General features: G+C 33.9%; 1 protein-coding gene across 1 annotated transcript in view; it reads left to right on the top strand.

The window, feature by feature from the left end:
- The first annotated feature begins 2002 nt into the window (after positions 1 to 2002).
- Positions 2003 to 14935, top strand: part of LOC144962865 (tyrosine-protein kinase transmembrane receptor Ror2-like) — a 75918-nt gene continuing 62985 nt past the window's right edge. Inside the window, exons 1-4 of the mRNA XM_078896215.1 lie at positions 2003 to 2062; positions 2701 to 2989; positions 12582 to 12684; positions 14092 to 14270. Of these exons, the coding sequence (XP_078752341.1) occupies positions 2914 to 2989; positions 12582 to 12684; positions 14092 to 14270 (358 nt within the window). The 5' untranslated portion in view covers positions 2003 to 2062; positions 2701 to 2913. The remainder of the gene's footprint in view (positions 2063 to 2700; positions 2990 to 12581; positions 12685 to 14091; positions 14271 to 14935) is intronic.

Here is a 14935-nt window from a genome sequence, read left to right as displayed (position 1 = left end):
TCGTGTATGAATATATATATATATAAAACATCAGAAAACAACAACAAAAATATCAAAAATAAACAAAAATATCTATTAAAACTAATAAAAAACCAAAACCATAAAATTAATAATAATAATAATAATATAACAAATAATAATAATAATAATAATAATAATAATAATAATAATAATATAATAATAATATAATAATAATAATATAATAATAATAATATAATAATAATAAATAATAATTAATAAATAATAATAATAATATAATAATAATAATAATAATATAATAATAATATATAAATAATAATAAAATATAAATAAATAAATAAATAAAAATAATAAAAATAAAATAAATAAATAAAAATAACAAACCAATAATAATGATAATATATACAACAAAACAAACAAACAAAAATTAAAAACCGGTCAAAGACAAACAAACCTCGATATTTCCTTCTGGTAATATTGCTGCGCAATACTTTTTCTTTTCTTGTAGGCCTTTCGACCCTACCTCTCCATTCATTTTATCGTTCATTTTTTTTTTCATTTGGTTTGATTTTTAATTAATTAATTAATTAATTTTTTTTTGTGGTAATAACCACATCGGGCGGCTTGCCTTGCTCGTATAAAAAGTTGTCAGTTGTGGAAAATGTTCTTCTTTTGCTATTATTCAGGTATCGTTAAAAAGGGGTTGGGGGATGATTTACCATCGGCCTATTAAGAATCCTCTGGCGGTTTAGGTGATCAGATTATTAATGTTCATGCCATTAATAGAAGTTTATGGCCTTAATTATTTGTTTACTACATATTTGCATATTAGCGATCTTCTTTTCCTCCTCCTCCTCCTCCTCCTTCTTCTTCTTCTTTTTCTTCTTCTTCTTCTTCTTCTTCTTCTTCTTCTTCTTCTTTTCTTCTTCTTCTTCTTCTTCTTCTTCTTCTTCTTCTTCTTCTTCTTCTTCTTCTTCTTCTTCTTCTTCTTCTTCTTCTTCTTCTTCTTCTTCTTCTTCTTCTTCTTCTTCTTCTTCTTCTCTTCTTCTTCTTCTTCTTCTTCTTTCTTCTTCTTCTTCTTCTTCTTCTTCTTCTTCTTCTTCTTCTTCTTCTTCTTCTTCTTCTTCTTCTTCTTCTTCTTCTTCTCTTCTTCTTCTTCTTCTTCTTCTTCTTCTTCTTCTTCTTCTTCTTCTTCTTCTTCTTCTTCTTCTTCTTCTTCTTCTTCTTCTTCTTCTTCTTCTTCTTCTTCTTCTTCTTCTTCTTCTTCTTCTTCTTCTTCTTCTTCTTCTTCTCCTCATCCTATTCCCCCTCCTTCTTCTTCTTTGTTGGTCTATAGCGTCAACATTTTGAAGATTCCAAACATTTCTGCAGTGTTCTTTCACTGGAGATGGGAGGACATTGATGATGATGACGATGATGATGTTTGTTACATTTTCTTTACAATGTAGTTTGTGATTTGTTAAAAGATCCAAATTAATTTTAAAAAATAAATAATTTACTATAAATCAATTCCGTCGGTAAAAGACCACATTAATATCGCATGCGGCTATTGAGGTAAATCGGTCCATTTCACTTACTAGTAAGTTAATGCGGTTTATCACCACTTCATTACAATGCCCCGATTTGTCCAAGCGTTACAGTTTGTTTGTGGAATGTAAACAATGCGAAGTATTTGCGTTTACGACAGCCTGCACGAATTTCGGGCTTTGATTGGTTGGTCTATGCACAGCATATAACTGTTTGAAGCATAAAGTGACCCATTGCAATCCCGTGTCGTTAAATGTTTTAGATTAGACCCTGTCATTATAAAGAGAGGTGCAACATTTTTTTTTTATTTCCAACAATCTGACACCGAAAAGTACTTTTTTCCTTGGCCCATTTTATTCAGTTTGGAGTTATTTGCATGTTGGCGAGAGTTCATTGCAGTCAACTTAGTCGCGAAAACCGAGATGTGTCGAGTGTTTCGTGACGGTCACGGGCTTGCGTCGGAGTTGTCGGAAGTTACCGAATCAATCCGAACGACAGAGACGTGTTGTGTTTGTGATTGTATGAACTGCAAACTGTGCGAGGTCCATCGTGTGTGGTGAATAGTGCTGGGATTACCCGCCCAAATCATTACCCGGGTAATACCCGGGTAGTGGTCTGATTACCCGGGTACCCGCGGGTACCCGTGGCAGGAGTGACTTTTGTCCCCAAATTTTTTTTGTGGGGGGGGGGGGGGGGGGGGGGGGGGGGGGGGGGGGGCGGGGCTTTTTTATTATTTTTTATTTTTTTTATTAATTTATTATTTATTACAACAAATGAAGCGAAACTGAAGTAAGAAAGATAATTAACTACAATGAAAAAAAAAATAATAATAAATAAAATAAAAGTACCTGAGATTCCTTTAAAAGATAAGAACTAATAAATTATGGTCTTAACCTTTTGATTCCAAAATTGAATCAAATGTGTGTTAACAAATAAAACAAAAAAATCATTGTAATTGAAAAATAAAGTAGGAAAATCTTTGAAAAAATGTCATGTAAATGTAAATATGTAAATAAAATTGTATTATTTCCAATTTTTGTTCAAAAATATTAAAACCGCCAAAAATGATCACTCTCAGTTCGGTTTCCATTTGTTGAAGCGGGTACCCGTTACCCGCCCCTTTTACCCGAGTACCCGGTTTAACTTTATTACCCGCGGGTATTCGCGGGTACCCGGGTACCCGCCCAGCCCTAGTGGTGAATGAGTGTCCTCGGAGTACGTACTGACAAGCCTGCGTAGGTGTCATTGTAAAGAAGAATATTTTCCTTTAATTGTTTATTTTCATGCCAAAAGTATGTCTCACCAATTCCTTAGTCTTTTTATACCGCTTCCTCATGAAGATTTGATATGTGTGGAACAATTCGTAAAGTTACAATAATTTTATTGTAGTTAAAATTTCTTTCAAGGATGTGTGTCACCCAACTTGTTCAAATAGTTGTTTTGCTGAGCCTGTCAACGTTGGGGGTCCTTTGCTCTCAAAGAGGTGAGTCAAATAAAAACTTTAAAAAACTTTCTAAAGCTTCTCATTACTGCTGAAAATTTGTTTATTGTCACAATCGTTGGCTTACATCCTCAGACTTTAGAGATTTGATGGATCGTTGAGGTTTGTTTCCGTGTGAACGTGTCGCCTAAGTCTAAGTTGACACACTTGTTTGTAGTAGTAGTATGTCACCAGTTGTGACAGGGTCTCTAACGAAACTTTTCTGTTCTTGACAATTATTTTTGCTGTACTATGATTTAAAAAATAAAAATAAAATTGCAATACTTTCGATAACGACATTTGAATTAAGAGTGTTAATGTTAAATTCTTCAATTTCAATAGAATTTCTCAAAATTATTTCGTCAGTGGAGCAGGGTAGAGTGGAGAGAGGTAGTGAGGTCAGTGAGGAAATATTTTTTCAGTGTGTAATCTCGGGTGTAATTCATTCCCAAGGTAAGCCTAATGAGTAATGGAACCAATGAAAATAACACAGTTGTAACTAGTTGCATGTGTTGAGGCCTATTTTGCAATTTATGATAGGACTAAGGGACCTATAATTAATTGAATCCAATAAATATAGGAAAAGGCTAGCCGTACTTAATGACGGCTAGCCTGCCAGTCTAGGCGTACTTAAGTACGTCTAGCCTACCAGTCTAGCCGTACTTAATGACAGTCAGACTGGCTGGCTAGCCGTACTTAATGTCGTGTAGATAGCTTAGTTAGCCGTACTTAAGGATTGGTAGATTATTTATTATGTGCGATGGCATATTTTGCCTTCGCATGTCTTCACTGCATATTTCGTCAAAACCTTTTTTAACCGGATGTTTTTTCCCCATCACATGGAATTATTTGGGAAAACTGATCTCCGTGATAATACCACTCTACTAATCTATGTGTAACCTCAACCTTTTATAGTTTTGTCTTGAATACAATCAATGAAAACTAATCATTTAAAAATGGCTAAAAACGATAATAAAGAACTGAGTGACGTCAATTTTGTTCTATCTCAAATGGGTAATAGCACTGGTGGTAGGGACTCAGTGGCTGGATAGCACTGGTGGTAGGGACTCAGTGGCTGGATAGCACTGGTGGTAGGGGCTCTATGGCTGGATAGCACTGGTGGTAGGGCTCTAAGGCTGGATAGCGCTGGTGGTAGGGCTCAAAGGCCAATAGCGCTGGTGGTAAGGACCCAGTGGCACATAGCACTGGTGGTAGGGACTCAATGGCTAATAGCGCTGGTGGTAGGGGCTCAAAGGCTAATAGAGCTGGTGGTAGGGACTCAATGACAATGGCTAATAGAAATAATAGTAATAGCGCTGGTGGTAGTGGGAGGGACTCAGTGGCTAATAGCACTCGTGGTAGGGACTCACTGGCTCATAACACTGGTGGTAGGGTCTCTATGGCTGGATAGCACTGGTGGTAGGGATTCAGTGGCTAATAGCACAGGTGGTAGGGTCTCTATGGCTGGATAGCACTAGTGGTAGGGACTCAGTTGCTAAAAGCACTGGTGGTAGGGACTCAGTGGCTAATAGCACTGGTGGTAGGGGCTCAGTGGCTAATACTAATAGCGCTGGTTGTAGGGACTCAGTGGCTAATTGCACTGGTGGTAGGGACTCAGTGGCTAATAGCACTGGTGGTAGGGACTCAATGGCAAATAGCACTGGTGGAAGGGACTCAATGACTAATTGCGCTGGTGGTAGGGACTCAATGGCAAATAGCACTGGTGTTAGGGACTCAATGGCTAATTGCGCTGGTGGTGGGGACTCAGTGGCTAATAGCACTGGTGGTAGGGTCTCTATGGCTGGATAGCACTGGTGGTAGGGACTCAGTAACTAATTGTACTGGTGGTAGGGACGCAATGTCTAATAGCACTGGTCGCAGGCAGGAACTCAATGGCTGATACTGATAGCTCTAGTTAGGGACTCAATGTCTGATAGTTCTAGTGGTAGGGACTCAATGTCTAAAACTAAAAGCACTGGTGGTAGGGACTCAATGACTGATAGCACTAGAGGTAGGGACTCAATGGCTGATGGTAGGGATCAAAGGCTAATTAACACTGGTGGTAGGGCTCAGTGACCAATAGTGCTGGTGGTAGGGACTCAATGGCAAATAGCACTGGTGGTATAGACTCAATGGTTAATAACATTGGTGGTAGGGACTCAGTGGCTAATAGCGCTGGTGGTAGGGACTTACTGGCTAATAACATTGGTGGTAGGGACTCAGTGGCTAATAGCGCTGGTGGTAGGGACTTACTGGCTAATAGCACTGATGTAGGGACTCAATGTCTACAAAATCACTGGTGGTAGGGACTCAGTGGCTAATAACACTGATGGTAGGGACTCAATGTCTACAAAATCACTGGTGGTAGGGACTCAGTGGCTAATAACACTGGTGTTAGTGTTAGGGACTCAATGTCTACAAAATCACTGGTGGTAGGGACTCAGTGGCTAATAACACTGATGGTAGGGACTCAATGTCTACAAAATCACTGGTGGTAGGGACTCAGTGGCTAATAGCACTATTGGTAGGGACTCAATGGCTAATTGCGCTGGTGGTAGGGACTCAGTGCGTAATAGCCCTGATGATAGGGACTCAGTCTGTAAAAGCACTGGTGGTAGTGGTAGGGATAGTGTGTAATGGAGATCAAAACTAGGCAGTAAAATTATATGTCACCACTGACAGTGAATACAATTTTATGGAAAAAAAAATCCCACAGTGGAACGCACTACAGTCCGCTTAAAACAAACCATCTGAGCTAGGAAATATTTCACCTTTAAAGGGGACCTATAGTCAAAAATCCGTTTTGTTTATTGCAATGCCAATATTGGTATTCCCCTGTTGTTTTTAGGTGGTAGGAGGTCTAATTTGATGACGAACACACACCAAAAAAAAAAATTAAATGTGCAGCAATGTGGTCTTATGGTATGACACTTGCTTTCATATCGGAAGGTCCTGGTTCGTGTGATTTCTTGTAAAAGGCTCTTTACTCATTCTCTCACCGTACCCTGGTGTAAAATGAGTACCTGGCCGTTAACAGTGTTGTCTCTGTCCAAAGAATTGTAATATCGCCTAACAGGCGTCATGTTCTGTCCAACATGTTAAATGTTGCTGTTGACCAGGGACCCCTTGTAAAGCGCTTTAAGCACATTTAGTGGATATTGCGCTGTATAAAAAACTCAATATATTTAAATGTCTTCAATGCCACAGACAATATAGGCTAAAATTAGACCAAACACTCACCCCCCCCCCCCCCCCAAAAAAAAAAAAAATTCCTACAGTGATGCACCAAAAACCAACGGATACCTTCCAAATTTACACGCAATGTTTCCTACAGCAAGAGCAACATCATGATGGATAGGTTTAGCAAGTCTTGAAAAATTTATTTAAAGAATTGTTTTTCGATTACGATTGAAAATATGACACTCATGAAACGACAGGAAAAAAATCCAATTTAAAAATTCAAACTACTAAATTTTAGTTTAGCCCAAAGCCAAATCCATCATGATGCAAAACCCATCATACGAAAGATTCTGACAAATTTGAAGACAATCTGATGGAAAATAATCCAGATATGATGAATGAAGAATGTTAGAAAATCAGAAAATGATGCAAAATGGAATTTTGAGAAAAAACAAAATCTTTCTTTAATTTGATAAACAAGCTAATTTTTCAGACAACGTCCATCAAAATTCCAAAGTATAATCAATATATATAGAACAAGTAAATAGTAGAATTTTGTAAATTGATCAAATTCTAAAAAATATAATTGATTCGCCACTTAGAATTTTTTTTTTTTGTTGACATCCATTTTTCATTTTTTTAAAAAATAATTTGGTGGTCAATTATGATTTATAGTTAATCTCATAAACTAATAATGTGATTGATGTTAAACACACAAAAAAATCCCCCCCCCCCCAAAAAAAAATACATCTTTAATATATTTTTTTTTTACATTTTAAAGGGGCACCCTATAGGCTAAAATGTGATGTAAAACCCTAAAACTAAAATTGCTAACATAGATGAACCAAAAACCAGCGTATAAATTTCTTTCAAATTTACACACAATGTATATTACATAAATAACTAGATAATGATGGAAGAGTTTATCACTGGTCTTGAAAAGAAATTCTTTAGAATATGTTTTTTAATTCGACTGAAATTGTGGCGCTTATCGGCAGGAAAAAAAATCAATTTTTAAAATTAAAAAAATCTTACATATTTAAATTTCCCCCAAAATACTTCCGTCATGATGCAAAACACACAAAAAAGATTCTGAATATATTTGAAAACAATCCAAAGGAAAATGACATGTATGATTGTTAGAAAATCAGAAAATGACATAAAACGGAAATTTGAGAAAGCACTAATTCGACATAAGCTGATCCATAAAATTTTCAAAATAATGAGCGTCATAGGACAAGAAATGACGAAAATTGAGTAGATTGATCTGTCTAAAAAATGTATAAATGATTCGCTAACCCATTCCCTAGCTAGAGAAATAAATGCAGAAAAATTAAAATATTTCCGTACTCTTTCATTTTATGGTCAGAGTTTATTTATACCTTACGAATTCATCATTGTAATCAGAAAAACTAATTATTTACCAGATTACTTATCAGTTGATTCCTTGATATATTAAAAATTCTCGAAATATGATTTCGCAAAATATCATATGACGCACTACCCTCATTTTTCAATTTTTAAAATAGGCTACTGCTTGTGAGATAAGTATGTAATCAACTTGAACTGCAAAATCAAATCTATTTTAGACAAGAAAACAGCTGAATGGTGATAATAGATCTAGCTCAGAATAAAAAGCAATAATTTTCTTTCGCAAACTCCTAGGAGAAAAATTTTCTTTCGCCTCCAGGAAAAAAGTCAACACCACTTGTTTGCGACTGTTGTTTCTGTAGTTCCACAAAGAGGTTGATCTGGTTCTGGTTTGAAAAATGGAAATAAAAGAGACTTTTCATTAGCAATTTTAGACATGGCTATAAAATTAAAATCATTGTCATAAAATGAATTTATCATTCACATACCAATTTTTTTTAACTGGTCATCGTTCTCACCAACACAGTTGAAATTTCATTGGTTTTACATCCACAGGCCAAAACTCTATTAAGTTCATAAATACTAGTAACTCAATTCAAATAATCCTTTGTCAATTTCATTAAGAAAAATGAGCATTTACACCCGAGCATGCAAATCTCAAACTTGGTTCAATGCCCAGTTTTAAACCCTCTATTACATTAGTATTGGCAAAACTAAAATCTCAAACAAACTGGACATTCCCTTGTGGTCCATTGAATTTTTTTTTCGCGAATTGTGTTGAACTGGCCGAGAAAAGGAAATTGAATAGTCTCACTATCAACTCTCGACAGAGTTCATAATAACGGAGAATTATAATCATATGAATTTTATCAAGACCACCCACATTTTCATTTACCTCCCTAAAATCCTCAAATTTGGAAAACTCGAAAACATGAAAATCTCGAACAAATAGGCGTGGTCCCAACTTGTTCGAAATTTCCGTGCTCGAGTGTACTTCATTGATCACCAATAAAAATGTAAGGACGCTATGAAGATTTGAAAACAATACTAACCAGTTTCAAAAAGTGCTTGCAGATACTCTGCTCTGCTGGCACAGATGATGGTTTGCTGATTGATAAGATTGCCACAAGACATCTTGAGCCAGCTATCTTTCTTGATGGTCAGGACACCAGTACGATCAACTGAATTCTTTCCTGTTGGCTGTCGAAAAAAAAAAAAATTAATTAAATTCACTGCAGTGAAAATGGCACATACCAATGCCATTGCTTAAGTTAATAATTATAAATAATAATAATAATAATAATAATAATAATAATAATAATAATAATAATAATAATAATAATAATGATAATAATAATAAATAAATTGAAAAAAAAGTAATATTAATAATGATAATAATACCCTATTGTTTTTCATTATTTGACAATACTGTATATCTACAGACTATGTGACACACTGTCATTGTCATTATCAATATCATCATCATGAGGCATTTCAATCCAACTCCAAAGTTCTAAAAATCGGGTCACAGCCACTAATTAGCTTAGTGCTGGAATGCCAAAAACTGGACGTTTACCAACTCCCACGATTTTAGAGTTACTGCCTCCCCCCCCCCCCCCCCCCCCACCAACGTGCTCGGCAATTTGCAGTAACAATTTATACTTCTGGGCGAGTGGATCACAATTTGAGTTCCACTACCACTGCTGCTGCTCACTAAACTGCCCACCAGTCACCAGCCCAGTTGTTACAGTTACAGTTACACAAGTACTCTAGAAATAAAATCAACGAAGGATTAATCCATTTTAAGATCACATTGGAATGCAGAACACATGACACACGCGCCAGTCAGTAAGGCGTGTTGATATTACAATACAATTACATTCTCATTCATTCATATTATATCTCATCATAAATATCGCCACCGCTCGAATACTTTTTACTTTTTTACTGTCCTAGTCCTGGCCTTGACTGAGAATTTTTTTTAAAAAGAAAAGAAGAAAATCAAATTCTTACCTTTACAGAATCCTGACGAATAAAAATGGTGTCAGTCTCAGTCTCCAATTGCTTAACTGCATTTTGGCAATTGTTGATAAGATGAAAAATTGTCACCAATAGCGATGGCCATTATTGAAATACTACGTATTGAAATTGATGATGCTCGTAAATCGGGAGAAAACAATCATGGCTTCGCGTTTGGCGCCACGGCCCACCACGGTCGACTTACCGGATGTGACCTTTGACATGACCAGGGGTCAAGGCCCCAGAATAAGTACGGCTAGACTCCTGTGCTCCCCGTACTTAATGACGTCTAGCCTGCCAGTCTACCCGTCCTTAAGTACGGCTAGCCACTTCAATAAATATATTTAATAAAGTTTAGTTTTAGCAGACAGATATAGACAGTAATTTAGGAGGACCAATCTGGCTTTCATTGCTTATCAGAGAACACTAGCTACCAGACACGAAACTCGCCCTCGAGTGTGGTATGAAATATGGTTTCGCCGGCAGCTAAGTGACAATACAATACAATCTGATAAATACAAAATTATCATATTGCACTTCAGGGAACGTCATAAAAGATGATACGTATTATTGAGCTAATACTAATACAAAGAAAGAAATGATGTTCGGGAGAGAAGAAAATGCGAATATTGATAATAATTATAATAATAATGATATTATTATTATTAATATTATTATTATTAATTAATAATAATAATGATAAAGATAATAATAATAATAATAATAATAATAATAATAATAATAATAATAATAATAATAATAATAATAATAATATTATTATTATTATTATTATTATTATTATTATTATTATTATTATTATTATAAACAATTACAACAACAACAACAACAACAATAATAATAATAATGATAATAATAATAATAATAATAATAATAATAATAATAATAATAATAATAATAATAATAATAATAATAATAATAATAATAATAATTATTATTATTATTATTATTATAATTATTATTATTATTATTATTATTATTATTATTGTTATTATTATTATTATTATTATTATTATTATTATTATTATAAAGTGGTAGTAGTAATTAATGATGATAATAATAATAACAATAATGATTATGATGATGATGATGGTAATTATGATAATGATAAAAGTAATTATTATTATTATTATTATTATTATTATTTTATTATTAAAATTTTGTTTTTATTGTTATCATTATAGTAATATTATCGTTATTAATATTATCATTATTATTATTATTGTTATTATCGTATCGTGTTGTATCATTTAAGAGCGAATAGGTTCCAAAAACCCTTTAATGCTCTGTGTAACTTTTATTCATAGATACAATTTATCAATTATATAATTAGTATTCTATGTCAATTAATTGATATTATTGAGAATTAAATATCCAATACATAATTAATGTTATATTCTATATTCGTGGTATAATTTACTCAATTTACATTCATTTGGTAATCGATGTGACCCATCTAACTACAGACCAATAAGTCTAACGTGTATTCTTTGTAAAATCTTAGAGAGTTTATTTAAAGAGAAAATAGTTTCCCAATACAGTTTTTAACTTTAAGGTTACTGTTAAATAGCTCCAAAGCCCCTTTACATTTAACTTACTCTCAGATGCAATTTTTTTTTTCTCAAATGATTTAATATTTTGTTATATAATATGTTTTGTCACATTTCTGTGTGTAGCATAGGTTTGAAAATTTTCTTTAGATTTATCCCTTAAAATTTGAAAATATAATCTACGTTTTTTGTTTACAACTTTTTAAACATCACAAGACATCCATAGAGGTTTATTTATTTTCTTACCCTAAGATGTATAAAACATGAATCTATCTCTTTTAGTGTTTTCTTTAAATAGTTTCAAGCCATTTGAACTTCCATCTCTAAGTTCAATTCAGCCAAACACCTACACTCTTCATAGTTTCCTTTATAAAAATAGTCATAAACTTTCTTTGCATTCGTTTTAACAAAGTTTTCTGGAATGTTTATAGAGATATTTATAACTTCATGATCACTTTTCCTAAGGGGAGGCAAATGCTGAATAGAACCCTCCAATTTTCATCATTATTATTACAATGATGATGATAATAATAATAATAATAGTAATAATAATAATGAATGATTGAATGAATATGGATATTTTTTGAGATCTTGATTCAATGTTTAGAAGTGAAGTTGGTGTATGCCCTCTGTATTTGGTTCCTTGTTTGAAGTAATCATCCATCAAGGTTTGTGCTGGAATATTTTCATCTCGTCAGAGCATGTGTCCGAACCGTTTCCATCTTTGTTTCTTTATTCGCGTACTGACTGGTTGTACTCTTGCATCTGTCATATACATCCTCATTACTGATTTTGTCTGGCCAATGTACCCCAATAACTCGTCTCAATTGTTTGTGATGAAGGGAGTTTAATGCTAATAAATATTACTTCTGCTACCACTACTCTACTACTACTACTACTTATACTACTTACTACTACTACTACTACTACTACTACTACTACTACTACTACTACTACTACTACTACTACTACCCCAACCACCATTGAGTACAGACGATACAAGTTATTTTACGTTTTATTTTATTTGTTTTCCACATTGATTTGTGTATTGTTGTGCTGATGAAGGGTTTGTACCCGAAACGTCCATTGTCTGTATTGTTCCCATACGAAGCCTCTCCATTTCACTCTTTCATTAGTATTTTCACGATCACCGGCGTCAGGCAGCCCCTACCGTTTTCTAAAAATTAAAGAGGAACCGTCTTATTGCCTGATTTGCAAATTTGTGTATTTTGCTTCTATGTGCAGAAGATGAAACTTGGATATCAACTTTAAAAATTATGATAAATGTACTAAGATTGACTAAGATTGCTTCATGATTGCCTTCTTTGCTTTAAAACAACAAATTACTTGTTTATGATCGTTACTGCACCTTTAAGTTTAAGTCAAAGTTATTTATGATTATAAGCCTCATTTAATTACTTTTTGACTGAATTTCCCCCCCCCCCCCCCCCTTCAAGGCCTTCGGATTATTTGGCCTCCAAGAAACCAAACAGTCATGATGGACCGAAGATTGAAACTTTACTGCAAAACGTTAAAATCTGACCAAGTTCACATAAAATGGTAAGTGCACGATTTTTACTTGTAGATTAACAGTCTTAGAGACCCGAGTCTTGACTGTTATCTTTCCTAGTCTCTAACGGGTGGTATATCTTTATAGATAATGATGTAAGATGACCCGCCATATATTTTTCTTACCCACACGTTTGTTTGGAATCAGTCTCCACATTGTAATAGAAACGTCAACGAATACCTTTTTGTATTTGTAGCCCAGATTTGAAACTTTTAGAAAGCCTAGCTGTGACAAATTATTTTCTGTCATCTTTTACCGAACGCGCTCTTCTTTATATATATATATTTAAAAAAATAATTTATTTATTACTTTATTGTATTATATATAATACTAATAATAAATTGCCTTTCTACACCTTTTTTTTAATAGGTGATTATTATCTCTGGCCTAGGAATTAAAAAATAATTGGAAGTGACATGACCGACCACTATCAACGAAATACACTAAGTTTCACAGACATACATTCACACACACACACGCATGCAGCGCACACACACAAACACATGCTACACCTGTTGTCTTTAACCCATGTCTCTGTTTAAATTTAAATATTGTTGATCTCAGTTCCACTGACTTCATAAAATTATCCCGTCATTAATCTACAAATTCATTGATAATGATACTCACAAAATTATGTCTTGAATTATATTTAGTAGTAGTCACTTATTCAGTGATGTCAAAACTCCCGTTTCACCGGGAAAAAATCCGGTTTGGAGCAAAAATTTCTGGGTTGCAGGCAACTTACGTTAAATTCCAGTGAGGTCAATCACCATCACCACATCATCGTTACCACCACTACTACAACCACCACCACATCATCATCATTAGCACTACTACTACAACCACAACATCATCATCACAACCACTACTACTATAACCACCACCACAACATCTTCATCACTACTGCTACTACAACCACCACCACCATATCATCATCACTACCACTACTACTACTTACTACAATCATCAACACCAACACATCATTATCAATACCACTACTACTACAACCACCAACACCACATCACCCTCTCTACCATCAGTTCTACAATTATTACCATTAGGTTTTGGAGCCCTTACTTCATTTGAAATAAGGAAAATTTGGGATTTTATTTGGCATTTTGTTTACATATCATAATATAGTTCTAATCAGTTATGTATTTAGAAATATACAAAATTTAAGCACAATGCCAAATACCATACTCGTGTGTGGAAATTCATTTTCGGCATTGAAATTCCTCCGAGTGGTGTCTGAAATTCCTGTGAGCCAAATTTAAAGTTGGCATCTCTGCTTGTTGTTCATTCTCAAAAATATAAATTTATGTGTGGATGTCAATTTTGTGGTTTCGCTAAAAAATCATACATTGTTGCCAAAACATATTCATCTTCCTTCTCTACAGGTTTCATAATGGAGAGATGATGCCAGCTCAGGGAAAATACTATGATCTCAACAGACAAGGCACCATTCTTCGTTTCACTGAAGTTCAAGTCATACACAGAGGCCAGTACAAGTGTCGTGTGGAGAACAAATTGAACAAAGAAATGGTTGAATCAAAACCAGCTTTCCTTGTTGTGCATGGTATGTTTGCATTATATATCGAAAAGAATATTGACTTATAGTTTCTTGATTTATACATCTAATTATTTTATTCTTGTAGATGATGTGCAGTGAATTTAAGTTTTTATGGGCTATCTTTATTGGTGTATCAGTAATGTATTCAAATAGATTTTTCTTGAAAGTCGGAATGTGTTTTGTAAGAATTGTAATAGACATAGCTCTAGATTAAATTAATCCAGTGAATGATTCTTGTTTTTAAATCTAGTACAGTTTCTCAGCAATGCTTTAGGAATCATGAAATATTGGTCAAATGCATAACATAAATTGAATATGAAATCGTTTAAAACATTTTTATTCTGATCATAACTCATGCCATTGTTACTTGTCATCATAAATGCAATTAATTTATTTTAAATTTAGTAATTTGGACAATATAAATCTTAATTTTTTTTGTGATTAGATAAAATGTTTGAATTTCCCTAAAGCATAAGACCTTTAGTCAAGAGGCAAAATGTCATAAGAAATAAACATCAAACCAAGTTATGTTATCTACTTTTTTACTGGCATTGAAATGACCTTAAAGATGACCCAACTATCGTAGATCCCCTGAAAATATACATCTTGTCACTAGGATTGTGGTGTGACATTATTTCATTTGTATTTTTGTCTCGAAAAATTGTATATTA

The sequence above is a fragment of the Berghia stephanieae genome, chromosome 1 (genome assembly GCF_034508935.2).
Source record: "Berghia stephanieae isolate SIO BIC M18660-M18661 chromosome 1, UCSD_Bste_1.3, whole genome shotgun sequence".
Classification (NCBI taxonomy): Eukaryota; Metazoa; Mollusca; class Gastropoda; order Nudibranchia; family Aeolidiidae; genus Berghia; species Berghia stephanieae.
This window is presented reverse-complemented; position numbering and strand designations above follow the sequence as displayed.